Source organism: Lissotriton helveticus, chromosome 1_1 (genome assembly GCF_964261635.1).
Source record: "Lissotriton helveticus chromosome 1_1, aLisHel1.1, whole genome shotgun sequence".
Classification (NCBI taxonomy): domain Eukaryota; kingdom Metazoa; phylum Chordata; class Amphibia; order Caudata; family Salamandridae; genus Lissotriton; species Lissotriton helveticus.
Window position 1 is genome coordinate 1,790,529,072 of NC_136057.1, and position 27,876 is coordinate 1,790,556,947.

At 46.3% G+C, this 27,876-nt stretch overlaps 1 protein-coding gene across 3 annotated transcripts in view; it reads right to left on the reverse strand.

The window, feature by feature from the left end:
- Positions 1-27,876, reverse strand: part of SEPTIN3 (septin 3) — a 106,808-nt gene that overhangs the window by 27,720 nt on the left and 51,212 nt on the right. For 2 of the 3 annotated variants that reach the window (XM_078640543.1, XM_078640547.1), the window contains exons 3-5: positions 9,384-9,578; positions 5,747-5,875; positions 4,998-5,079 (exon numbers count right to left, since the gene is read on the reverse strand). In XM_078640543.1, coding sequence (XP_078496669.1) covers positions 4,998-5,079; positions 5,747-5,875; positions 9,384-9,578 — 406 coding nt within the window. Of the gene's footprint in view, positions 1-4,997; positions 5,080-5,746; positions 5,876-9,383; positions 9,579-13,408; positions 13,577-27,876 lie in introns of those variants that run through there. The other variant, XM_078640551.1, reaches the window with a different exon arrangement.

Consider the following 27,876-nt stretch of genomic DNA (forward strand, 5'->3'; position numbering starts at 1 on the left):
AGGAGAGTCCATGTCCACTGATGGTGTTCCTAGACCAGTTTCAAGGACTCCACTTTCACCAGCCTGTCATCCAAGTATAGAAATAAATGGGCTCCAGACTTTTGCATTGAAGCTGTCACAGCCACCAGCACCTTCGCTGAGATGCCTACAGCTGTTATCAGTCGGAATGGGAGGACCACTGACTGAGTGCTGGGACCCTACCAGGAACCATAGGTAGAGCTTGTGAGTGGGGAGAATTTCAAGATGAAAATAAGTGTCTTGGAGGTCCAAGGACACCAACCACTCTCCAGAGTTGGACATGATCCAGGGACAACATCTTGATCTTGTCCTACTGAATGACTAGGTACAGAAAGTGGAGGTCCAGGATAGGCCTTAGGCTTTCTTGAGGACCAACAGGTAATGTGATTAGAATCCTATGCCCCTTCTCTTTCAGAGGCTCTTCTTATAAGCCCGCCTTTTTCCCGCAAGGGGAGGACTTCTGCCTCCAAGACCTCGAGGTGTTAGCCGGTGAGCGCACTCTTTAGGAAGGAAGTGGTCTATTGGGGAGGATAGGCAGGGATATGTGTGGTTCTGGTGGATCAACTAGAGCAGCCTGCACCCCGTCATGATTACCTTCCACTAAGTGATAAAATGGGGAACCCTCCTGATCATGTAAGATGATGACGTGATGGAAAAGTTTAAGGGCTTTGGAGGTGCCAACGCTCTCAGAGAACAACAGGGACTGGGTCTACTCCTGATGAAGAAGCACCCTAGGTTCACTCCTGCCTTGAAAGCAGTAGTACATTTGCCCTGGCAACTGGATGGACTGAGACTGCTGCATTATCAGGACTTCCTATATTGTTAGTGTAATTACTGAACAGGGGAGGCCTGGTTTCTGATACTGGTGGTGAAATTACTGCACAGGGGCGGCCAGGCATAGGGTTCGAGCTGTAGCCCTACTGTTCTTGAAACTTCCAGCTTTATTCACAAAAAACTGCTCACCATCAATGGACATATCCATGAGCGTGCCTGGAAATCTCCATGAAACCCAGTGGAATGCATCCAAGCATGTTGATGCGGCATTACAGCCATACCCATGGGTCGAGCAGGGGTGTATGTGGCGTCAAAGTCAATCTTCAGGATCTGTTGTGATGCAATTATGGCAGCACTCACCAGGTCAGATGACTTCTACATGTGTTCTTGCAAGCTGACAAACACAAGTTGCATCCATTTCCATAATGCAAGGACATATATCGGCCTAAGAGGCAAGTAGCATTAGGCATGCAGAGAGTCAAACAGCCTAAGGGAACATTTTGAAGTCCAAGGCATTCAACTTCTTTGATTCCCTATCTAGGGGACCCGTAGTGAAGGTTTTTTTTTTTTGACGTTTTTTTTTATTAATTTAGCACAGTTACTTAAAACCATTGCTATAAAAGTCAGCATTAGCACATTTATAAAAATCAGCATTAACACATTTGTCGTATTAAAAAGACAGAGCTGAGAAACAGCTCTCCAGGCTTAGTGTCCATTATGCTTATAGAGAAAACAGTCTTATAGTTGCCGATGTAGACATTTTGCTGAGCTAGATCAAAATAAAAGATGATTAAAACAAAAAGGTGCTAAACTACGGGGGGAAAAAAGTCTGTAATGAGTTTTTGAGGGGGAGGGGTTAGGAGAGCGGGAGCCGAAGAAGGTGAAATAAAGATTGTCCAAGAATCTCACAAATTTTCCAGACCTTGCAAGCACTTGAGTGTCAGTAGACGCAAAACTAAGGGCCGAAGCCTCCCAGCATGTCCTAATGCCCCATCTTAAATACAAGGGTTTTAGGAGAGACCTTCTAGGGGCAGCTAGGGCCGGGCAACAGCACAGGAGATGCAACCATGATTCGGAGTGGTATTTGCACAATCAACAGGCCCCCCCTCACTTTTTGGAGCCCATCTGTTAAAGGCCGTCGAACGCAGGCCTAGAAGTCGCATAAACATTATATTCTTCCGTGCCACTGCGTTTACATTTTCCTGGAAATAAGCTTGCGGTTTCCCGGGAAGATACGAAGAGTTCAAGGGGAGCAAAATGGTAGATTTTTTTACAGAGTGCAGGTCCATACGATGGGAAATTAACTTGACCTGCCTATTGATGGCATTTTTCCAGGCTGAGTATGGAATAGTGTCTGAAAAAAGAGATGCGTTGTCAATCTCTAGCACTCTTATGGCCTTTGCAATCTGAGTGATCCAAGGGTTACCAGGACTGGAAAAAGTAGTGAAGGTGTTTTAGCTCTGCTTAGTAGATGATGCCTGAACAACCAGTCTATCCCGTGGCAGACCCGAGGCCAAAACGTGCAGGTCACTTTGAACAGGCCTCATCTGATGATCAGCTGACAGACTACTGGACTAAAATGAGTTTCTCCAGTACAACAATTAAAGAGTCTAGTATAGCCTAATTGAACGGAAGCAAGGGCACAATAGAACCTGTGAGGGATTGCAAGATTTCCGTCTTCACTTTCACAGAAGGCAAGTCATTTCCAAGTCATCCACTGTCTTATAAACATTTGTTGTGAAAGAAGAAACCTCCAAATCCGGATCGGAGGGGAGGGAAATTGTATCTTCTGATGAACTATCCAAGCCACTGGCCTTGGTCTAAGTAAATGCCAGTACCAGTATAGTAAGGTGGCAGGAGATGATCAGCTTCTAAGTTGTCACGATCCGTCCGTCCATGGACTAAAGGCATCTAAATCTGAACCAAAAATCTCAAAATGTGCAACCTTTGGCCACTGGGAAGAGGCTCACATATTTGTTCTTTATTAAAATCCCCACTGACAGACTCCTTTGCTGCATTGATGGTTTTCTCTATCAACTGCTTGTGGATAGAGAAAGCACCAGAGTCAGTTCCTTGGGGGGGTTGTTATGAACTTCAAGTTCTGTGCCAAAAAGGGCCAAAACGAATGAGGGACAGTACCCTCACCACCCTCACCATTTTAGACTACGCTTTAGGACTGGAACCCATAGAGACAGGGCATTGGCATTTGTCGATGTCAGAATTGTTAAAGTTGCCACGCCTGCAGGAACTGCCTGCTCTTGGGAAGTAGCCCAGTGGGTTCTAAAAAGATCCACCATCACTAGACAGAAGGCCTCAACCAGCGTGGGGTCAGCCGAAGGACCAGGAACCTCCGCTTACGACTGCTTGGGGCCCGGAGGTTCACCCAACATCAAATTAGTCCAGAAAACAGGATCATTTCTACGACGAAGAAAAGTACATCTCCTTCCTATGCTGCTTCTTGTGCTAGAGAGCCATTACTGTGGAAAAGTTATCCAGACCTCCCAAAAGCCTGGAAAGGGTATTCATAAGTTGAGCAATTTGCAGAGAGATATATCCATCAGAAATAGTAGTAGTACATGGGATGTTGTGCTCTGTCCTTTGGTGGTGAGAAGTGGAACTGTATCGACATAGGGTCCTGTCACACTTCCTGCAGCAGAGAGGATGGCATCCTCTGCCCTCTGGGGATATACTGTAGAACTGCTGAATTTCTCAGCTACTTCTGAATTAGGAGAGATAGCATGCCCTACCCTCTAGGGTGAGATAGGTGCTATAGAAGGTCCTGGCTCTTTATGTGGTGGGAAAGGTCACAACCTGCCTTTATAGTGAGAAATTAAACTGTGTCTACGTTGGATCTCACAGTTATTTCAGTAAAAGAGAGGCCGCATGCTGCCCTCTTGTGATGAGGTTTCCACAACCATGACAAAGATGCTACTTTCTCCTCTCTTATGTAGAAATGTTGAACAGCAGCTATTACAATCACTGTACTGAGTAAAAGATATCAAACTATACCTTCTAATGGTTATGAATAGGTGTTGCGGCTTTACAGGTCTTAAGGCCTAAAGTGACAGCACAAAAGATGCTTTGCCTGTGGTTGTGAAAGGTCACCCTACAATTAAAGTGGCCTCACAACACACACTGCAGTAGAGGCAGATGTCATCCACTGCTTTTGTGATGGTAAGAAGTAGAACAGTATTTTTACGGGTCTGCTGGTAAGCCATACGTTGTATTCTGTTCTTATGTGCTAAGAAATGCAAATGCAGCTAAGCGGAATGCCTTAAACCTCCTATCTCAAGGACGTCTTCAAAACCAACATCCCTCTTGACATTGTGACGGTCACCACTAGGGATTTTAGATGCCCCAACCTCACCATATGTGCCAAACACAAACTTAAGGCTCATGGGTCTCTTAAGAACCATTGCCTTGAAACATATACTATCAAGTGGAAATCCTCCAACCATAACTTGATACATACCTGATGTGCATGGGTCGACTATATTTGAGGTGCATTCAAATTATTTCAATCCCCTGCAACCCCAAGGAATCTGTTGGTTCTTCTCATATATGGAACACCATAGACAGTGTCCTGCAAAAACTCAATCCCCATAAATCTTCATAGTTACATCCTTTATAAGTCCTTTACAGAGGACCCCCGTCTCCTAAAATCAACAACAAAGTGTATCCTTTACACCAACTTTTCTTGGTGCTTGCTCAAACCTCAAAGCTATTTCTGTCCATTATTCTCTTTCTTCTCCCTCTATACTCTATAGGCTCTTGGTTTATAATGCTGTAGACTCTCCTGCTCTCAAATGGAATTCATCCACAAACTACCAATTTAATCTCCAACTATGTTAAAAATTGTATTGACTAATCCTGTATCTTGGAGATGAGTCCCTGATGTTGAGAAACACAATTATGTAATACTATCCCCACCGTGACGCAGTTATGTAATGTTGCCCTCCACTTTGTGACAACATGAACTATGTACAAGTTTGCACTGTACTTCTCTGATTTGTACTTTACATTTTTATTACATCCTTTTTTTGCTCTGTATTCATTATTATCTTATCAAAAAAGTTTTGAAATAAAAAAAAAACCACCCATGGGGACAGATTATTTCCAAAAATGCTCAGGGCATGCAACATAATGCATCCAGTTTAATTTACAAAGTAGATGAGAAAAAGTAAGGCAATTCAAAGGAAACACACCAGTTTTCGTTGTTGATCTGATCCCCGAAGCCAGGAGTGTCGATAACATTAAGTTTCATCTTCACGCCACCCTCCTCGATAACTGTGAGACAGAATCAGGAGACAAATACAGAGTGCTAAATTTAAACGCTCTAGTGCCCCAGTAGCTTCAGAATAGTAGCAATCGCTAGTCGCACCAGCAAATTTGTTGTGATCTGATCACATCATGGGATTAGTGTATGAGGTAGAAGATCTTTTACGTGTTTTAAATTGAATCCTAGAGAAATTATTTTTTGATTATCAGATGCATATTAAAGGCTTTGAAAGAGTAAATACTGTGCCCCATGTAGGAGGTGAACAATGGAAATGGTATGGGTAGACATTTATATGATACATACAACGAAACCAGAGGTATGATATGTTCATAGTGTAGGACAGATATAGCAGGGACAGAAGAAAATGTGAGCCCATATACAAATAATGAGTAGTGGATGCTCTCTATGTAATTTGCCCTGTTTATACTCCCTAGAATGTGTGGGTTCAGAAGAATATTAATCTATTTTGGTAATTCCCCTCCCCCAAATAGATTGATATTCCCCGCATATTTTCAGCATTTCTAGAAGACGGTGTGGCTGCCCAGTCCTTTCATTTTCCTAATAGCCTGAGAGAGGATCCTGCTTAGGTCTTATGGAAACCTTCTCTTTTCACCTTGACCCCATGTACCCCAACTTGAGCAGCTTCGGGACCGGTGTGGCCCTTCTGTCACTTACCATGGCTAATGGCTTTGATTTCTACTGTCTTGGGGATCTTCTCCTCTCGGCTCCAGCCGGATGACTTGCGGCTCACCTGTGACTTGAAGAGGGTGTTCACTAGGGTCGACTTACCTAGTCCACTTTGACCTGAAGGGTGGGGAGTTGGGCACAAGAGGTGGTAAAAGAGTCAGACAAATAATTTTAGAGGAGAAAATAAAAATAATTCCTTTATGTTGTGCGCTGCCCAAAGTACCCTCTCCGCTTTGTCGCCCCCACTACTGCTGTTTATCACTTCATTGCTTGCTGTCTTGGGACTAGAAATGAGACATGGTACTAAACAGCCCCAAGAGATACAGCTAAGAATAAATGTGACTTCAATTGATGCTAAAAAAAAATACTGCTTTGTGGTAATTGAGTTTGTAAGATTAGGCTATGGTCCTGTGTCATAGGTAGCAAACATACATGGAGGTGTTGTGACGTGCCTCCTGGCGTTCAAAAAGCTGTGTGATTCTAGGGGGCAGCTGGCTACAGTACTGATCCTAAAGAGGACACTGTGGTGACATATAGACAGAGCAAGTGGATAGAGACGGGTTTTAGTAATCAGGAAGTTGTGGCGCGCAAGCAATAGTTACGTTGTGTGTGTGTTGAAAAACCTAAAGGAATGGTGCTAGCAGGAAGGGGAGACCCTCACAAAACCCTTAATCTGTATAGTAAAACCACACAATTACAATTAACACAAATCCTGCGCACACATATACAGTCATTAATACAATGATTAATTTTTCAAAAAATAGGACACTCTGAACGGTAGAATCTTTGTTCCAATCTTGTTTCTTTTTAATCGCGTGTCAGAAATAGTGAGTACAAGCAGCCAGCCGACACGTGTTTTGTTGTAGAAAAACGTTAATCCACAACTCTTCAGGGCTAAAGGCTGGGTCCAAATTTTGGGAAGCCCTCTTCCGGTGATAATTCCAACCCAGCGGGGAAACACAACAATTTCTTGAGTAGTAATGTTCGAGGATAAGGGTACCAACTAAAGATAGTCAAATTGAAGCGAAGACGCCAGTATTCAAAAACGGACTCAAACAGTATTCCAATTGTAGAATATAACGTCGCATCACGAACAGATTATCAAACAAACCGGTGAATCCCGGTGCAGCACGGGTGTGTGCTCTCCTGAAAGCTCTTCAAATTAGCGTCTCCTCTGCCTGGCGTCTACTCGAAAGTCAGCCTTTAGCCCTGAAGAGTTGTGGATTCATGTTTTTCAACAACGAAACATGTGTCGGCTGGCTGCTTGTACTCACTATTTCTGACACGCGATTAAAAAGAAACAAGATTGGAACAAAGATTCTACCGTTCAGAGTGTCCTATTTTCTGAAAAATTAATCATTGTATTAATGACTGTATATGTGTGCGCAGGATTTGTGTTAAACATATAGACAGAGCACATAGAATTAATGTAGACGGGCAACGCTATATTAGGAAACAGAGTCAGAATTAAGGACTGCACTATTTATAAGAGTGTAGACCAAAATAATCCTTCCATGTTTTTCCGGGACAATAAAATAAGTAGTCAACAAAAAGCTTAGTGTGAAAATGCTTGAATCAGTATGAACCACTGGTGTAGCATTTTGACACATCTACCAGTCTTGGTAAATCTGGGAATGCACCAAAATCCATGGGGGGATGCATGGGAACACCCACGCTCCACCCATGAAACACCCTTCCAGGGCTGAATAACGCAAGGCAGCTACTTGCGCTGCCTTGCATGACTCCAGATTTACCACACAATGCAGGGACTTGCAAGGTGAATGCTTTAAATAAACTCAGCCACTGGTAATTACTCAGGCCGCATCCCAATCCATGTCACGCAGTGCCACCTCCCTTTGGACCCAGCTATCTACAAATCGCACTTGACTCTGCTCCAATGGGAACAGTTCAGCCCGAACTGCCAAACCAGGTCCTCTCTGAACTGGCCCCTAGTTATGGGCTCGTCGGCCGCTTATAGCTTGGTTCCAGTGACACAGTGTGCAAGGTACCTGCGTCTGGGCATACCCATCACACATGAAAGTATACAAAAAAAGGTATACAAAAATGTGATTGATGGAATGCTCAAATTAATCTCTGAAAGCAACATTGAGCCTGCAGCCTATTGAGGTAATGCCTGATTGACAGAATGGCCAATCCAGCCCTGCATAAAGCTGTTTTTTCCAAGTGTCTCTCAATTTCTTGTACTCCTGAGATCCTCACACACAGTTCTGTGAATATTGTACATCATTAACATGCAGTGCGGTTCCCTGATTTCCCATTCAAACTTTACAAAAAGTGATGAAATGCTTGAATTCATCTCAGCCGCTGGTAATGTTTCGAGCCACATCCCAACCAATCGTTATTTTGCGCACCATGCCACCTCAGTTTGGACAGCTATATGCAAATCTGCCTTGACCCGGCTCCAATGGGAACAGTCCAGTCTGAACTGCCAAGCCAATTCCTCCATGAATCCGAACACAAGCAAACTAGGACTGGTTTTGCCCCAGTTATGGACTCATCCGCCAGGTATAGCTTGGTTTCAGTGACAGTGTGCACAGGATCCATGTCTGGGCATACCCATGCCACTTAGGACGACACATCAAAGTATAAAAAAAAATATATTCTTGGTACACATTTGCAGCAGAGAGTATAATTTTGTGTTCTTTAAAGGTTACGGGAGGCAGTGGTTTGACGTGTTTTCAGGGAAATGTACCAAATATAGTTATGTTAGCAGTGTGATGTGTCTTTGTAGTGCCAGCCTATCTGTTACCTAGTGTCCTTCCTGCCATGGCACTGCTCTTCAATGCATCCCGTCCAGCCTCTTCCACCCCCTCTCATCCCTCTCTATCTGTCCAGCCCACGCCCTTCCTTTCCTGTTCTGTTCCCTCCCATTCTGCTCTTCTTCTGATGTTCCTTCCATCTAGTCCCTCTCATGAGGTCCCTTGCATCTAGTCCATCCATTCTTGTCCCCTCCTGTCCTGTCACTTCCATCCTGTTACTCCCCTCCACTTCACCCCTCTTGTACCTTCTACTCCCTCCTGTATCTCATTACATCTACCTCCCATTCTGCCCAGTCCCTCCCAGGCTGCCTTTCTCTCCTAACCCACCAACTGGGCCATTCTGCCCCTACCATTCTGCCTTTTACTCTTAACCTGTCCTGTCCGTTGGGTCAAAGTCCTCCTGCCCTATTACTCCTCTTCCTGCACAATCCCTCCTTTCCTATCCCAACCTTCCCATCCATGTCAGTTCTTCCCATCTGGCTACACACCTCCTTTCCTATTCATCCTGTTCCATCTCTCCTACCTATTAGTCTTTCCATACTTCTTCTTCCCTGCTCTGTACTTTCAATCTAGCCCTGTTGTTCCCATCCTGCTGCATACTCTTGTTTCATCAGTCTCATCTTGCCTCACTCTTCCCCTCTTGCACTTCAAATCCAACCTACCCGGACCAACCCACCTTTCTTTGCCCTTCCCACATTGCCCCATCCTGGAGATTCTGCATGTACCTTCCAAACTACCCCAGTTCTCCCATCCTGATGATATTGTGTCCTGTTGTTCCCTTACAGCCCCAACCCTTCCATTTGGGCCATCCTTTTCATCCAGCCCCTCCACGCCTTCATTCATACCTACGACCATTATATTAAAGTCGAAGCCAGTCCTCATGGTCTTCTTCCTCATCTGCTCGATGATGGTATCGATGCCAATGTAGCCAAGGAGGTTCGGGTTGAGGCCTGCCGTGGGCTTCATGGCAACAGCCGGCTTCGGACGGGTCTCTGGCACCTGCTCCGACATGACCGGCTCTGCCCTGGGCTCTGCCAACCCTGCAAGGGGAGGGAGAGTAATTGTTGCCACTGTTCTATCAATCCAGCCCCCTCAGCCTATATATGCACAAGGCATTCCCTAAATATGTGTGTATATACTCCTAGTCATAACAACTAGATATCAGATACAGCAGTTCTGAGCCCAGTCATAGCCGAAATGTGGTGCAAGAAAATGTTTCTACCATAGAATGACAGACTCTATACCTTGTAACAATGGAAACGGCTATGTAATTGAACAGGCTATGTATTCAAGTAAAAAATACCCAGACATGCCCAGTCCCACACATGTTCTGTGTCCTTGTGCCTACTACTATAAATTAATTCCATCCTAGCAGTGAATTGCTATCTATCCATGCAGTCCTGAGACAACAAGCCAATTCTCCAGTTCCACTTATTTGCGAAGTAAAAGGTTTAATAGCATTATGCCTTTCAGAGTTCCACTGCACCAAAGAGAAGTAGTCTCTTCAAAAGATTGCTGCTGGGCACCCCGCATCAAAGACCAAATGGGTCAATTGTGAAATCCCATTTACAAATGGGAATGTGAAAAATATCTTATACAAGGGAAATGTCTATAACTAGCCTGCTCCTGGGAGAAGAGTAACTTGTAAACTATCTTCAGAGAGAAAACATTAAGGTATACCAGTGGAAGTCATTAAAGAATTGGGATAGATGTCCTCATTTCGTGTGTATTTCGTTAGTTAAAATCGAACAAAATTGGACAATAGCAAATCCTTTAAAGAGGGTTTAAGTATGAAATTTTATTTCAAAACTTGGAAATCATAAATGTTTGACTACACTGAAAATCTGTTCGAAGGAAAGAAATTTAGGAACAGATTGAAAGAGGAGAAATTACCCTTTGACAAAGAAGATGTTTAAAAACCCTTTAAAAATCGATCATTGAAATCCCCTTTTAAGATTCAAAATTACAAAATCTGTTTATACAGAAGGACGGTTTGGAAAGTTGGAAAATGGAACAGGTGGAAATACTTAAAAGAGGGGAAATTTCAAAATTGACTTTAAAAACTGGGAAATCATGTTTTTTTTATAAGAAGATATTGAAAAAATATTTTGAAAAAAATTAAATAAGGAGTACGTACAGTGAAGGAGCAGACATCATGAAATTCCAGTTGAAGGATGATATGTTGAAAATTCCTATGCTCAAAGAGACCACTGGTTTTAATTTTTAGGAGAAACAAATCTATACACCGTCTAAGAAAAATAGCAGCTTGGAAACCACATTTAAAAAGAGCACATTTAGAGGCTCGAAAGAAGATTTTAAAAAAAGATAGAAGTTTGAAATTTCCTCTATAGATTGTGAAATCGTAAATGTATTTGGAGACTGAGGCACTGAAAATTTCATTTGAGGAAAAGGAAATCTTGACCAAATCAAAGGATGTGAAATTATGAAATCCCATTTGACGAGGATTAGTTTTGTAAACTTTTTTTTTACGAATGTAACATTTGGGATCATTGAGGGTGAGCCTGTTGGTGGGGCCTGGGTTGCATTTTATCTCACTCTGTCTGAGCAAATGTGCTTGCTGTGCCCTGGGAGTATGAGCTGTCCGTGGCTCACGCAGTAGGCCACCTCAAAAGGGCGGCCACCTTAGTGCCACATTAGGCACACCACCACCCCTCTAGTTGAGAGGACCCCGGGGAGGAGTCCCCCAGCCCAGCACGCCGGCTGCATCACTTCGGGTGCACAGAGGGTAGTGGTGAGGTACTTATACCTGCCCCTGTCCATCTGGCGCCCTCTTTGGCTCAGCACACACAGTCTCCTGCCATACCGCATACCGGCGTGTTGGTTGATGAGCACAGCTAGATAGGACTGTTTAATGTTTTCATTTGTTTTGCAGGCAGAGCTACAGGGTGATCCGAAGGTGGAAGGGTACGGAAGGGTACCTCTTCAGGTGTACAAAAGGGTTGCTGTGCCAAACCCCAAGAGTTTTTACGGCAGGACCCTGGAGCAAGAATCGTCGGCGCCCCGCTAGTCCTTCAGGCGGTTGTAAGCCTGAGCAACCGGGGGCTTGCCTTGCAATGCTCCGCCCTTAAAAGGGCGTGAGTAAAGTGATGGACCAGTGGTTCGCGGTATTCAAGGGTGGAATCCCCTCATAACTGGTAGCACCGATTGGATCGGTCACGGTGCAATTTGGCTCTTCAGGCGGGCAGGACAGCGTTGGTTAGTCACTGCTGCCTGCCCTTGGATCGGCCTTAAGTTAACCCACCACGTTGAAATGCTTTTGTATGGAATAAACCTGCAGCAAACTGTTCCCAACAAAATTGTGTTGTGAGATTTATTTATCCCAATTACATGCTAGGTTCTGTAAAGGTGGGCCTCGGTGTCAGGTGTCTCGTTCTCACTGGAAGTGGGAGTGGCTATCCCCTCACCACAACCGCTAAGCACCGATTGGCTAAGGCCACGATGCAAGTTTGGCCCATCAGGTGGTAGGCCGCGAGGGGCGGCTTGCCTTTGGATCGCCTGTAAGATAACCCCTCCATGTTGGCATATTTGTATGCTAATAAACCTGCAGCAATTTTCTCCAACCAAAAAGTTGTCTTGTCTGCTTATTTATGCTATCTGTATGTTGCTGCGGGAGGGCTGGTGAGGGGGGCCGATATTGGCACTATGAGTCTGGCGGTGGCAGCCTCTGCCTCCTTGCAGGAGGTGGCGTCATGTAAAGCAGGGCGGCAGACTCCTGGAGCCTCGGTGTCAGGTGTCTCGTTCTCGGCCCCCGTGTCTGGTTTACGGCTGTCTTTTCCCAGGGGCCCTGCGTGGCAGACTCGCTGACTGCCACGCTGCGTGCGGGCGTCCAGTGCAGCCGCTAGCAGCCAGCCGCAGTGTCTGTCGTGGTGATGCGCTGGGGACCGGGCTCTGATCTGAGCCGGCCTGACAGGCATCCCTGTCTCTGTCGCATCCTCGGCATCTCTAGATCTGGGCCTCAGCCTCTGTCTTTACCTCCCTCGGGTGATCTGGGCTGCCTGTACCCACCGCACGCTGGATGTCTGGGTATGGCCGAAGCCTGGCGGACGGGCAGCTCGTCGTGGTATCACGCCCCTCTCAGCTTTGTTTCCATCTCGGTGTCTGTCTTGCACTATGCCGAGAGGAGATGTCTGGCCCCGGCCTCCAGATGACGCAAGCTGGGCTGGCAGGCAGCATCTGTCGGTGCCTAAATACCCCTCACGCCTGCACCTGACTAACAGGCTGTCTGCCTCTTCCAGGCGCTAGGTGCCCGGTCCCCATCGGCGCCTCGCGGGCGGCAGATCCTGCTGCTGTATCTCTGCCCGTCTCTCCTCAGGTGATCTGAGCCCGCCTGACACGGAGCCTCTGCGTCTCTCCTGCCCTGTGATCTGACTCTGGCTGGCAGGCGGAGTATCAGCTCCTCGGCCCCGGGGTGACGTGAGGCAGGCTGGCAGGCTGCGTGTCTGGGACCTGGGCCCTCTGACAGGCAGCCTCTTCCCTACTCTCACCTCAGGCGATCTTGCCTCATAGATACAGCCACCGCATACTGGGTGTCTGGATCCGATCTCAGCCTGGCCTTCCCCTCTTCTCCTTGGTATCTCGCTCCATCGTAGGTGCCATCAATGCGCCCTGAAGCCATCCTGCGAACAAAGAGCGCGCCTCCGCCCAGGCCCAGTGGGTGTGTCCGACACGTTTCTCTTACCTACGGGCGGCGCATCCATGAAACAAGAGACTCATCACCTGTTCCTGACCCCTCTCCCCGCGTGTCTGTAAACACAAACCCACCGGGAGCCCTCAGGTGTGAGCCAAGGGCCCTGCCGTGGTCGCAGCCTCTCCACGCTGACCCTCCCACCAGCAGCAGCAGCATCCTCACCTTTGAACATGTATCCTCTTCCCTCCGTCTGCTGATCAATGGATCTATGGCTCAGACTTTCGATGCGATTGTCTATATATCCATCTATTCATCCGTCTTTCCTGCGTCTCTCGCAGGTGCTTGGCTTATTGTGCGGGCTCAGTTGCCCCCCTTCCTCCTCTCCTCCCTCCTCTCTTTGCTCCTCATTCTCTTCTCCCTCCTCCTCCTTGGTTGCTAGGAGACGCAAAGATGGAGATGCTGGGGCCGCAAGGACCGCGGGTCACGTGACTCCAGTGATACCCAGGCCCACTCTCCCCCTCCCACCTTCTGTCATCCATCAGACCCGAGGGGAGGAGAGGGCGGGTAAAAGGGGCAAGGGAGAGACTGGGTCACGGTTGGCGAGCTTTGCTGTGTAATGCGAGAGGAGGCGGGCAACCGTGAGAGGCTGGGCTACACTGATGCTGTGTAATGTGCGAGAGGAGAAGGTGGGATTGTGCGAGGAAGGGGTTGCTTTGGCTGAAAGCAACAGCACAATGAGAAAGGAGGACGGGTATTGTGGGAGGGTGTGTATCAACAATGCTGTCTACTGCTGTGTACTGTGAGAAGAGGAGGGGTTATAACAGCTGCTGCTGTATTGTGGCGGGAAGAGTGGTTATTGTGTACAGAGGGAGAAGAGTCAAGAGTCAGCTGTGCAATAACACTGACTGCTGCTTTGTATCGCCCGTAAGTTGACCCACCATGTTGGCATATTTCTTGTGCGAAATAAACCTGCAGCAATATTTTCTCCAACAACTACTGTGTCTTGTGTGTTCTTTATTTGGTATTGCTGTGTTTACGGTTGGGGTGAGTCGCCGATATTGGCCCTATGACTGCAGCTTTGTAATGTGAGAAGAGGATTGGTTGTCGCGTAAGCATGTATATACTCAATGCCGACTGCTTCTTGGTTGTATGAGTAGGAGGGGTTATTGTGCGAGGGTGTGTATGAGTAGGAGAGGTTATTCATTATGTGAGGGTGTGTGAGAGTAGGAGGGGTTATAGTACAAGAGTGTGTATGAGAGTTGGTGGGGTTATTGTGCGAGGGTAAGTATGAGAGTAGGTGGGGTTATTGTGGGAGGGTAAGTATGAGAAGAGTAGCAGGGGTTATTGTGTCAGTGGTAGAAGTGGGGTGGATCGGAAGGGCACAGCGTGCCCCTACTTTTTAAATTTAACTCAGTCCGTTCCCCTACTTCTGTATTTTAAAAATGCGTCCCAGGACGGCAGGAATGGTCTGAATTAAAAAATTATCGCGTGATCGTCCAGCCCTGTGTGTTGCACATTAAGGAAGGTGTCTGCAGTTGCCACGACCTCCTCCCCCTTCCCCTCTGTGTCTTGGGGCATGTGCCTGCAAAGCAACACTGTGGGAGCAATCAATCATCATGCGAAAATGACAACCTTTGGTGGCCCTGCTGCTAGAGTGTGATTTACACCTTATTTAGTTACAGCGTTGGATTGGGAAGGCAGGTAGTCGGGCATGGGGCGATGGGCCGGTGCTTCAGGGGCACCTATGGGCCTTTTTTTTAGCCTCTTTAAACTGGTACAATATACCTAATGTCTACGCCAGGCCACTGTAATGAGGCACCCGTACTCTGGGCTCTCTCCTGACCCTCTGTAATTTGAGGCTGAGAGCTCGGTGTTGCTCTGGCCTTTGGAGCATTCTGGTCTGGGCCCCCATCTTCGTGGGGCCTGCCTGGCGAAAAGCAGTGTCATCCCCTGCCGGGCCATCACCTTCAGGTTATGGGGGCAATGGGGAGGGTGTGAATAGGCCTGGGCCTACATGGGAGAGGCTGAAAGAAGAGGTGATTTTATGGCCATTGTGCATTCTCACTTCAGTCTATGGTGGGCTGGCAGGGGGTAAGAGAGCGGCCTCCAAGAGACCAGGTGTTCTCACCGCAGCCTCAGTGCCTTTTAGGCCTTGTTGCTGGGTGCAGGGATTAAATGACTGTTTATGAGATTAAGATTAATCCTGAATCAAAACGTGTGCCTAGAAAAGTACACAAAGCACTGAGTGGAACAGTGTCAGTGCTGTAAACTAGCATTTACAACAATAGTTAAGTGAATACTGCAGTACATGCAGATGTCAGCGAGACGTAAAGCCAGTGCACAAGTGGTAAAACCAGATGGGCCCCTGATTATCGGAGTAACTGACTAAAGCAGAATTAAACTATTGTAACACAAACTGAGCGTCACCTGCAAATCGTGAGCTCCTGTAAAACCAGCTTCGTAGATCTAATTATCAGAGGCTCCTATGCTGTCAGACAGAAAGCGATGTTATGCAGCTACAGAAAGGGGTTCCTGAACTAGTGTGTTTTAGAAGATATTTGATGCACACAAAAGAGGGGTGTTCCTTACTTTGTGGGAGTTGCCTGCAAAAGGTCTGTGCAATTTGCACTTCGTGAAAAGTGGGCAACAGTTTTTTTTAGTTTATTGTTATTTTTGTAGGATTGCGGGTCTCAGGAACGTGCAGGCATCACAAGCACAAGCACAAGCACTTTTAACATGTGTTGCCTACTTTGGGGGCACTGTAATTATGCAGCAATGGAGGACAAAATGATGTTGCAGTGTTGGCTAAATTATGCAGCAAAGAAAGGCTGCAGCGTAATGTGAGGTAAATTTTCTGATACTTTATTATTTTGACTTTTTTACACATCCTACAGTCTCTGCAAAGCTTTAGCCTCAATAATACCAGTTTAACATACAAGTGCAGCAGTGAGAACGGTGACCAGTCATTCTTTGTAAAGGGCTTTCTACTTCACAGCAATACAAGTCACGTGTTTTGATCCATTTGAGCTACATACAATTTTTTAGTTAAAACCATCAGATTATGCGGCCGATGATGTATCATGTGGATAATATGGCAGAGCTATAATTATGTGGGAAACATTTGCAAATTAGGATATTTTGCAATTCATTTCATGTCTGACCTCTCTCAAGCAGTCTCTGTTGGGTGGTATTTATAGACAACTACAGTGCTTTTGGAGAGACAAAGGACAAATGTGTCTAATAGTGATTGCAGAGGATAGTAGTCTCAAGGGGAGAAAATAACTGATTGAGATAATCTGAGGACCACTACCTATTTCTACCTCTACCACTGTTTGAGTCTCATAATTTCAGAATTGATGCATTTGCAATTCTCATTGCTAACTAACTTGAGTAGTAATTACACAAACTACTAATATAATAATTGTATCTCATTCATCTGATAATGCTAAAAGCATCTGAAAAACCAACAGGTCTGGGTTGTTTTAGGTGTACATATATATATTTTTGAGTGCTATTTCTAGATACCATAACAGGAAACCAGAAGGCATCTACTGCTGGCTTCATTACATGTTGCGTGAAGCACATAAAAAATGTAGGACTACAATTTTCCATTGACCGAGGGGCACTGAATGATGTACTCAACAGTGATCCCTAACATGTGGGGCCTCCGGTCATAGAATTTAAACCCAAATTTTATGTTCAGAAATGATTAGGAAAAGGGAGAAGTGCTGATGAAAGAACCCGAATGGCTCGGAGACAAACAGCACCTGGTTCCTCTTATAAGCGTATTTGGGACATTCTGTGATTGAAAACGTTTCCCACATTGTAAATTTATTTTAAAGTCATTAACTAATATATTAAACCTCAAATAAACGTGTATCCATTGTTGTGGATGCCAAACATACTAAAAAACTGTATGTTTTGCTCTTTTTAGCCTCACCTCTGACTCCGCCCATTGACCCACTCCTCTGGTTCTTCCCACCTCCTGATGCTCCACCCACAGTTCCCCTACTTTTTTTCCCACTTCTACCACTGGAGAGTGTGTGTATGAGAGTAGGAGGGGTATTGTGCGAGGGTGTGTATGAGAAGAGTACGAGGGGTTGTTGTGCGAGGGTGTGTATGGGAGTAGGAGGGGTTGTGCGAGGGTGTGTATGAGAGTAGGAGGGGTTATTGTGCGAGTGTGTATGGAGTAGGTGGGGTTATTATGCGAGGGTGTGTATGAGAAGAGAAGAAGGGGTTATTGTGCGAGTGTGTATGAGAGTAGGTGAGGTTATTGTGCAAGGGTGTGTATGAGAAGAGTAGGAGTGATTATTGTGTGAGGGTGTGTATATGTATTGCTGTCTACTTCTGTGTAATGAGGCTGCCCTTGGCCCAAGCAGGGGGCCCCCATAGGAGGGCGGCCACCTTAGTGCCACATGAGGGTACAAACCCAGCAGGTCTAGTGTTTGGAACGCTCCCCCCTGAGTCCGGCGCTACCATCGTCAAGTCTGGCAGGCCAGTGGGGGGGGGGGGGGGGGGGGGGGGTTGGGGAGGCAGGTATATCTACCTCCCCACCCATCTGGTGATCCTTTCTGCGCCGAGACATCATGCCGAGAAATTTGGATCAAGCCGCCTCGGGTCATGTCGAGTCCAGATTAGCGTTGGTGTTGTTGCGGTGAGTTACCTCCCCCCACACCTCTGGGATCCCGTTGTCCCTGTGTGGCCTCCTCCCCCTACTCCGGTGGTAGGAGTGGAGTTGCCCGTGCCCAACGCCCACCCACCCCGTCATCACACATTGCCGGCCAGCAGCTCTCGATCATGGTCCGCTGCTGGTGGTGCACTAGGGGTTAGCGCAAGCCACTGGGGAGAGGTGTGGCAGTCTCGGGCCCTGGTTGACTCCCCTTCACTCAGGGACCGGTTGGGCCCGGTGGACAGCTGCAGAGTTGTCAAAAATAGGGGGTCTTGCGGGGCTACCTCGGCTTGTATTGTATTGTAATTGCATTTATATAGCGCTTACTACCCCTGACGAGGCGTTGAAGCGTTTTTTCGGCGAGTAGCACGCTACTCCGGGACCCATAAAGGATTAGTGTTGAGTTAGTATAGTGAAACATGCAAGTACATTTTAAGTGGTGGATAGGTTAGTCAGTTATTTGGATTTGGAATGATAGCAGAAGGATAGAGGAGGAAAAGGTTTGTATTTATATATCTCTTGTTACCCCTGATGGGGTGTTGATGCACGCTATTCAGAAAGCCCATAAAGGATTAGTGGTGAATTAATATGGTGAAATATGAAGTAATTTCAGTGATGGATATTAGTCAGTTATTTGGAGTGAGAAGGATAGTGGAGGGATACAAGGGGAGGAAATGCTTGCATTCATATAGCACTTGTAACCCCCTGATGGGTGTTGAAGCGCTTTTCTGGCGAGTAGCACGCCACTCCTGAACCCATAAAGGATTAGTGTTGAAAATTAGTATAGTAACATATGAAGTAATTTGAGTAGTGGATATGTTATTCAGTTAATTGGGTAGAGAAGGGTAGGTGGCGGTATAGATGAAGGAGAGAAGTTTTTATTTATATAGCGCTTGCTACTCCTGATGGGGTTTTGAAGCGCAAGTATCAGGATTAGTGTTGAATTAGTATGGTGAAACATGAAAGTAATTTTAGTGGTGGATATGTTAGTCAGTTATTTGGACTGAGAAGGGTTGGTGTGGGGTAGAAAGGAGGGAAGAGTTTAGAAAGGTTTGTTTTAGGGGATCTGTATAGTAAAAGAGGTGTCAGATGATGCAAGGAGGGGTAGAGTAGGAGAGAGTCTAGAAAGGGTTATTTTGGGGATCATAGTAGTGGTATGGGGTTTGGGATAAATGAGAGAGTAGATGTAGAGGATATATTGATGGATGTATAGGAAGAGAGATACGGTAGTGCATTTGAAAGAGTAGTAGAAAGAAGTTTGAGATGAGTCAGAAAGTTGGGCTAGAAGATATATTGAGAGAAGTATAGCCTTAGAAATAGGGTAGTGCATTGGAAATGCTAAATTAGAAGAAAGTGAGAAATATATAAATCCATAAGTACATTGAAAGTATATAGATATATAAATCAGGTAAGTATATTGGGCAGAATTTCTGGCCCTGGTCCTGGTCAGTGTCAAACAGGCTCAAACAGGCAACTCCCCTTGTCCTCTCTGCCCTTAACCAAGACGCCCGGGCTGGGACACCCTAACTCTGGCCTTTTATAGCCCTAGTAATCAGGTGACCTCGTCAACCAATGGGAACCCTAGCCCTAACATTATCCAATCACAACACTAGCCCTAAAATCTAGAACCAATAGGAGACCAGGACCTTACAGCCAATTTTAGCCCTAGTCCAAGCACCCAATCAGTTCAAAAACCCTGATCTCTACATCCAGTAGAGGCCCTAGCCCTACCAATAGTCCCAACCCAAGTCCAAGCAACCAAGGGCACAGGAAGCCCTAGTCCCTACTTCCAATAGAAAGCCTAACCCTACTCTTAGTCCCACAACTAGTCCAGCAACCAATCACACCAGAAGCCCTAATCTGTACTTCCAATTAAAGGTCTAACCCTAGCCCTAGTCCCACCCTACTTCCAACAACCAATAACATAGGAAGCCCTAGTCCCTACTTCCAATAGAAATCCTAACCCTAGCCCTAGTCCCAATCCTACTTTGATTGAATCACAGACCCAGAAACCAATCAGAACCCTCAAATACCCAACCAATGAGGACACCAACCCTAATCCAATAGAAACACAAGATACAACCACCAATCAGTGTACACATGTACCAACCACTAGCAGACCATATAAGGTCCCAGCGATCTCAGACAAGATTTTCTGGCCAGGGAGTTGGAAGCTGCTTCTCCTGTTCAGAATATCCTAGGAGACAGACAGGCTCAATCCACACTTTGGACTTCTGCAGGTAAAGGCCTCACTAACTTGAAATCTAACAATACTGTTTGAATACAACTTTACTCCCTCTCTGTCATGGTTCGTGGCGGCACGGAGCAGCAAGCGGCACGATAACAACCTGTACCGCATTAGCGGGTGAAAACGGAACTTCATTTCCCAGCAGCGGCCCCGAACGAACTACAAATACCGAAATGCTGTGCGCGGCGCACCCGCACGCCAGGAAGTGCATAAAACAATGGCGGCAGCCGGGAACAGTGTCGGATATTGACGAGCCGGAGACAAGGTATGGGGAATCGCCGTGAGGTAAGGAACAGCGTTGCTTTTTCTACTTCCTGCCAGAGCGTGCCGAGGTGTGGGTGATCGAACAAGTTGGGCGGCCGCGCATTCATGACCCGACCGGAGCGTGAGTACTTTGGGGACTTAGTTGTGGGTCTCGCTGGGGCCCTTGATAAATATTGCCGGAACACATGGGAATCAAGCGCCCTTCGAGCGGCTGTTCCTGTGCGTCCCGTCATCAGGCCAAAATAATTTCGAGGGCATTGATACCAACAATCTATGAAGGAATCATAACGAGGAAGCCCTACACGGTGTTCCTATCAGTCAAAGGATCACGGACTTCACAGGGCAAGACGATAATCATAGATGAGGGAGCCGAGGTCTCTCGCTCCACCCCAGGAGTCAAGATCCCTGCTTTAGGGTGGCATTGCAGGCCACGGCGTATCACTGTACCCCTCGTTGGCGAGTGCCGGGACCGGCAATCATGCGGGGGACGGTTAGGCCAGGTATTTACCGGTCTCTTTGTTGCTGACAGACAAGCTCGAGTGGCATTGTCGGTCATTTCTTAGTATAGTGCCCTCTGTTGGGGAGTGCCAGGAACGGCATTCATGCGGAGGACGGTGTGGGTACATAAGGTATATGCAGGGTGACTAGAACCCGGTCCTTGGTTAGTTCGTGACATTATAGAACTTAATTTGGAGCATTATTGGTACTTTCAAAAAAGCCTTATCTCTACTTCTGGTCTGTTGGTGCTTTACTGCTGTGTTGTAGGTCTGTGGTTTTGGTTCGACTGCCAGAACTCAATCCAGAGGTCAACCACGGATTACACTCTCCTGGCCAACAAACGAAGTGCACAGTCCTTAGTAAGCACAGTTTAAACAGCTCACAGAAGCACCCTCTGATGTAGTATATCCCTAATGCTGGGGGAGAGGAGGGGGCAGGGAGCTGGTTTCACTGGCTTGTGAACACAAAATGGTTGCTAGGGGGGTGCACTGTTTAAACATACAGGTCTTAGCACAGAGCAAAGGGGAAATTTGGAGGAAAAACTGAATTGTCACCAGGAATGAGAAGAATAAACTACAGAGTTTGGACTGCAAATCCCACAATTCAACGTGTTAAATGGAAGCAATCATGGGCAGGAAAAACCACAAGATTAAAACACAAAACAGGTGATAAAATATGCAATCACAAACAGGTTAAAACTACAATTTTAAACGGTAACAACCACAGGCAAAGACAGTAATCACAGAAAGGGAAAATCATTTTTTTAACAACGTTTGTTTTGGGGAAGACAGCATTAGTCTGCTTCCTTACCAATTCCTGGACTCTTCTCACTGAAATCTGGGGCACAGGTAGGCTGCAACTCACAAGATGGAGGAAAATTATTTAGGGTGCACTCAGCAAAGCCTTAAGGGGCCTGGGAAGGTGTGAGGGGAGGGCTTAGAGTTGTCTGGTAGCTGAATAGCTAATCCCAAGTCCTGGGTTTGCTGGTTGGGGGTGGGGGCTGGGGAGCAGATTCTCCTGTTCAGAATCTCCAAGGAGACAGACAGGCTCAATCCACACTTTGCACTTCTGCAGGTAAAGGCCTCACTAACTTGAAATCTGACAATACTGTTTGAATAAAACTTTACTCCCTCTCCTGCCCAAAAAACGAAGTGCACAGTCCCTAGTAAGCACAGTTTAAACAGCTCACAGAAGCACCCTCTGATGTAGAATATCCCTGTTGCTGGGAGGGGGGGTGTAAAGGGGCTGGTTTCACTGGCTTGTGAACACAAAATGGTGGCTCAGGGTGCACTGTTTTCACATACAGGTCTTAGCACAGAGCAAAGGAGAAATTTGGAGCGAAAACTGAATTGTCACCAGGAATGAGAGGGGTAAACTACAGAGTTTGGACTGCAAATCCCACAATTCAACACGTTAAATGGAAGCAATCATAAGCAGGAACAAACACAAGATTAAAACACAAAACAGGTGAAAAAATATGCAATCAAAGGCAGGTTAATACTACAATTTTAAACTGTAAGAACCACAGGCAAAGACAGTAATCACAGAAAGGGGAAATCGTTTTTTTTAACAACTTTTGTTTTGGGGAAGAGACAGCACTAGTCTGCCTCCTTCCACTTCCTGGACTCTGCTCACTGCAATCTGGGGCAAAGGTAGGCTGCAACTCACAAGATGGAGTAGGCATCAGTCGGGGTATGTGTTAGGGACTTAATTCCAATTGAGCACGCCCAGCGTAGGGCAAATAAGCTTAAAACAAAGTTTGAGTGTCATTCTGTGATTCGGTGTGTCCGATGGCTTCGTCATTCACAGGAGTACACTAGAATGGATGTCCGTATCCTTGTTATAGGTAATGGGGAGAAAAGCACCATGAGTCCTGATTTCGCAAAAGTTATAGGTGGCCCAGGGGTGAACTATTTTGAAATAAGGGAACAGGTTTCAGTCCCGGCGCCAGCACGCAACACTTTTATCCTTGCCACATCAATGAATATTCCATCACCCAAAATCAAGATAGCCTTGTGTATAAGGTCCCCGGTGCGAGAGTCTATATTTTATATCTTAGACTTCAATGTCCCTCCCACTGGGCTTGGGTCCTGCACCTGACCAGAGCGTTAATGCTTCAGAGGGCGCAGTTCGATGCACGTATAGGGCAGCTTTAAAGTAATCTGGCGGCTCTTTGAGCAAAAGCATCCACGGTGTGGTCTGGTGCTTACATTCCGCGACGTTCCTCCCCTCGCCCTAGCTTACCCTTGTTGGAGAAGAGGACAACAGATAACTTTTTGCCCTTTCTTTTCCCTGTGTTTTAAATCCACACTGCGGGTTGTGGGATACTTGATTACATTATTTAATTACGATGTATTTGCCCGGCTTGGTTTTCTGCCTATTGCTGTGTGGCTTGCAACCGAGCTGTCCTGTGGCTGGCTGGCCCAGTGCAGCGGCTCACGGGCAGAGCATGATTTTCAGTCGCGTGGTGTCCGTGCAACAATTTTCTCCTACAATGCTCTCCCTTAGAGTTGTGCCTTACCTGTGGCCTCCCTGAAAACAGCAGCATTGGCAGTTGCTTTGGCTCAGTGATAGATGATATCCACCACCGAGTATTCGAAACCCTGAGACAAACATTCGTAGAGTCAGTGCTGCAACCTGGGTGATATACAGCTTATTGATTGTCAAAAATACCTTTAGATTTCACATTCTTTCAAGTGTAAGAACACTATTGTCTCAAGCAGCTTAGACGGGAAAAGCAGACGGGAATCGGGGCAAAAGTCATGTAGCTTGGAGCGATCAAAAGATGGTCCCTTCAGCAAAGGTGATGCTGGTTTTACCAACATCTGAACATCTGCCCAATGGTGTGGTGAGGACTCATTTGTTTGGTCGAAGGCGCATTGAGCATTCCAGTTAATGCACAGAGTTCATCGTAATTTTAAATCCTATTTGGGGCAGTTCATAATTTGAGCAGGTGCTTTCCGGGGCTCGGCACCAGCACTTAAATGCGGGAACCGGCACTTAGGACAGCTACTTATTTAAAAATGAGCAGAAAATTAGTTGTTTAATAATTCAATAAATGTTCAAAACAACTAATATCTGCCACCCAAACAATGCTTAAAGCTTTGGGGGCTTGACCTGTCTGAATTATCACACTTGCAGCAGTGTGATGGTTAGTTGTTGGGTAAGCTCTGACATTGGCAGCGCTGGCAGTGGCAATGTGTGGTGCAAATTGCGGTGGCCTCATCACAAAGGCTCAGGCACTTAGGGCCCGATGTAGGTAGGACTTATTTACCGAATCTTAATTACCGAATTTTACCGATTCGGTAATTAAGAATCGGTAAATAGGAAGGAGGGACATGTAGGAGCATCCAGATGTTCCTATTACCGAATCGGTAAAAATCTGTATTTACCGAATCGGTAAATACCGACCGGTAATGCCCATTCATTCCTATGGGCTTTGAAGCCCATAGGAATGAATGGGCATTACCGATTCGGTATTTACCGAATCGGTAAATACCGATTTACACAAGGGTGCAGGGGGTGTCACTTTGACACCCTCCGGCACCCCCAAAAGAGGCTCGTGTGCCATGTGGCAGGCATACCTGCCCTAAGGGCAGGTCTGCCTGTCATATGGCATAGGTGTGCATGCACACATGTGCATGCACACCGGAATCGGTATTTTAACATCAAATTGAATTTGATGCTAAAATACCGAATCGGTAAGGCTTGTGGGACTCAGAAGAGTCCCACCTACATATCAAATTTACCTAATCGGTATTCGGTATTTTACAGAATCGGTAAATTTACCGATCGGTAAATTTACCGATTCTGTAAAATATGTGGCCCTACATACCATTTCTAAAATACTGGTCGGTAACGGCCGAAAATACCGATTTTCGGCCGTTACCGACCGACCTACATCGGGCCCCTATTTCTTTACAAATTATGCACTGATATGGGGCCATAAGGTGACTGGGCCACCAGATGGCGCCTCCGCACTGTGGTTGTCCCCCCCCTTTTAACTGAGGTGTCATATTTCTATTCCATGATATGGTGGGCTCCATCTGTCACTGTAAGGGCTTGAGTTTCGGGGCAGTGGTGCTGCTATGGTGGGGAGACCTTCATTGGGATGTTTTGTTGCATTGTTTTCACTCGGGTCCACGCAGCGCCTGTGACTCGAGCGGTGAAGGACCTAGGGGAGAAGAGTGATGTGACATAGCATTTGTCTGGATGGTGGGCCTTGTGGTACGACACAGGCTGCGTGGGCTTAGGCATACACGTCTGTCTTGGAGCACATTTTCTCCACAAGCAAACTGCAGATCCAGAATTTTACATTTACAAGTTACTTGGTTTTCTCCCACAACTTCTGAAAGCAGACTAGCGGGAGGCGGATCCACTCCTAACATTTTGGTCATCCACCTGGGAGGCAATGATTTGACTTTCATGGGTAGAAAGGTTCTGCTACAAACAATGAAATCCACTATGAGTAGGTTAAGCAACCAATTAGGTGCATGTGAATTATGGTGGTCCAAGATCACTCCACGTTTGGCACTGGGTCAGGTCTGGAGAGGCCGTGGATTTTTTTTGCAGGAGGGTAAACAGCGCCATGCACAAATTCACGGCACAAAGGGATTTTAGCTTTATCAGACATGGACTCTTGCATGCCAAGACCACGGGATGTTTTGATGTGGATGGGGTCCATTTGTCTAGAGTGGGTAGGGACCTGTTCTGTTGGACTTGTGTAATGCCCTAGAATCAGCAGGGTGTAAGTAAGAATGCCTGCCTTGGTGGGGGGCCCTGGGTGTGATGGGTGGCACATCCAGAGCTATGGCGGAGTTACAGGGCGATCCAGAGGCTGAATGATACATAGGGGTAACCTATTCAGGAGTACAAGAAGGGTGCAAATGCCAAACAACCCCAGGAAGTCCTTACGGCAGGACCCTGAAGGAACAACGGTGCCTGTTAGTCCTTTGGGCGGTTCTAAACCTGAGCAACCGGGGGCTTGCCTGGATACGTTCTGCCCCCTCAAGCAGCGTGAGTAAATGGGTGGACTGGTGGTCCACAGGATGTAAGGGGTAATCCCCCAAAATGGTTAGCACCGATTGGTTAGGCCACAGTGCAATTTGGCTCATCATGTGGGCAGGGCAGTTTAGGGATGTCACTGCTGCCTTCCTTGGATTGCCCGTAAGTGTACCCCGGTGCCTTGTTCCTGACAAGAACAAGGCACCGGGGCCAGACGGGATCCCACCGGACCTTTTTAGTTCTAACACGGAGGTCTGGGCCCCTCTCCTAACTAGGGTTCTAAATGCAGAAATAAATACAAATATGCCAGCATCCTGGTCTTCTCCTATTATCGCACCGATTTTTAAGAAGAGTGACAGGCACAGCCCACATTGTTATTGGCCGATATCTTTGATAGATGTTGTAGCGAAGGTCCTGGGGCGGGTGATTTTAAACAGATTGATGGATTGGGAAGAGGAGACACAAATTATCATGGATGTGCAGTATGGGTTTCGTCCGGGAAAATCTACCATAGATCAGTGTCTCAACCTGTACCTTATCACCGCAAGATATACTATAGCAAAGGCTGGGGCGCTATATTTAGCCTTCATGGCCCTCACTGCGGCCTTTGATCATGTGAATCACAATAAGTTGTGGATCCTAATGAGGGACCTTGGGGTAGACATAGCAATAATAAATATTCTTCAGTTACTGCATTCCAACACAACAGCAGCTCTAAAATACACAAAGGAGGGGAAAGTTACAGAGGAGCATATTGTCAACGATGAGCGATATTTATCGCTAACGATGCTTAGCAACGAATTTTTTAACGCTAAGCATCGCCGGAAATTATCGCAGAGATAACTTGCTATTAGCAAGGTTTATCTCAGAAGTGATAAAAATCCTCGCGCTAACTGCCAAATGAGAGATTATCGCTGGAAAACCAACGATAAACTCTCGAAGTTTGGCGTTAGCTTGATGATAGGGGCTCACAAACTTAGCCATGATATCCACCTTCCATAGGATATCATGGCTAAGTCAGGAAAATACCAGGTGTAAAAAAAGCAGTGCTAACCGTGGTTAGCACTGCTTTTTTTAATCACTAACAGGGTTAGCGAAATCCTTGATAATAGGAGAAATGTCGCTTAACAACATTTCTCCTATTATTTTTCTCTGGAACGCCCCCTTTGCATCTCATTAGAGATGCAAGGGGAAGCGTAGAGAAAAAGGGTGCTAACATGCGAATTTGCGTGTTAGCACCCTGTTGCTGATAGGGAGATCATTTTATTTCCGCTTTCTTGGCTTTTAAAGCCAAAAAAGCGGAGATAAATGCCTTGATAATATGCCCCAGAGTTTTTTAAGTGTTCTAGTGGGGTTAGACAAGGATGCATTTTAGCGCCATTCTTGTTTACCATATATATTAATGGGCTCGATGCCAACTTGCGTAACATCGAGGCTGCAATACCAAGAATAGGTGACAGAACAGTTCTGGTTCTGCTGTACGCAGACATTGCGGTGCTTCTTGTCCGTACCCCACATAGTTTGCAGCTTTTAATAGACGGCATTGTGAAATTCATGGATCACTTGGACATGTCCTCTAATCTCACAAAATCATATATAATGGAGATGGGAAAGAAGCCTAGTAAAAAATATAATTACACCATAGGCTCATACACCTTAGGCAAAGTCCCAGCCTTTGCCTATTTGGGTATGTTTTTTGACAACCACCAGAACTTCAAACATTTAATAAAGAAAAAGTGTCTGACTTTGAACAGGTCCATGGGTTCAATTGCAAATTATGCTCTGAGGCTGGGGTCTTGGATACCAGGCTTGATTTTAAAATTATATATCTCCATCTGTTGTGCTAAAGTCTTGTATGGGAGTGAGGTGTGGGGATTTTGTTAAGCCCACCAAATTGTAAAGGGGAGAGAATAAATATCTAAGTCGGATGCTGAAGGTCCCACATACTACGCCAGCATACTATGCACACGAGGAACTGGGGGTTAGGTACATATCATATAGTGTGGG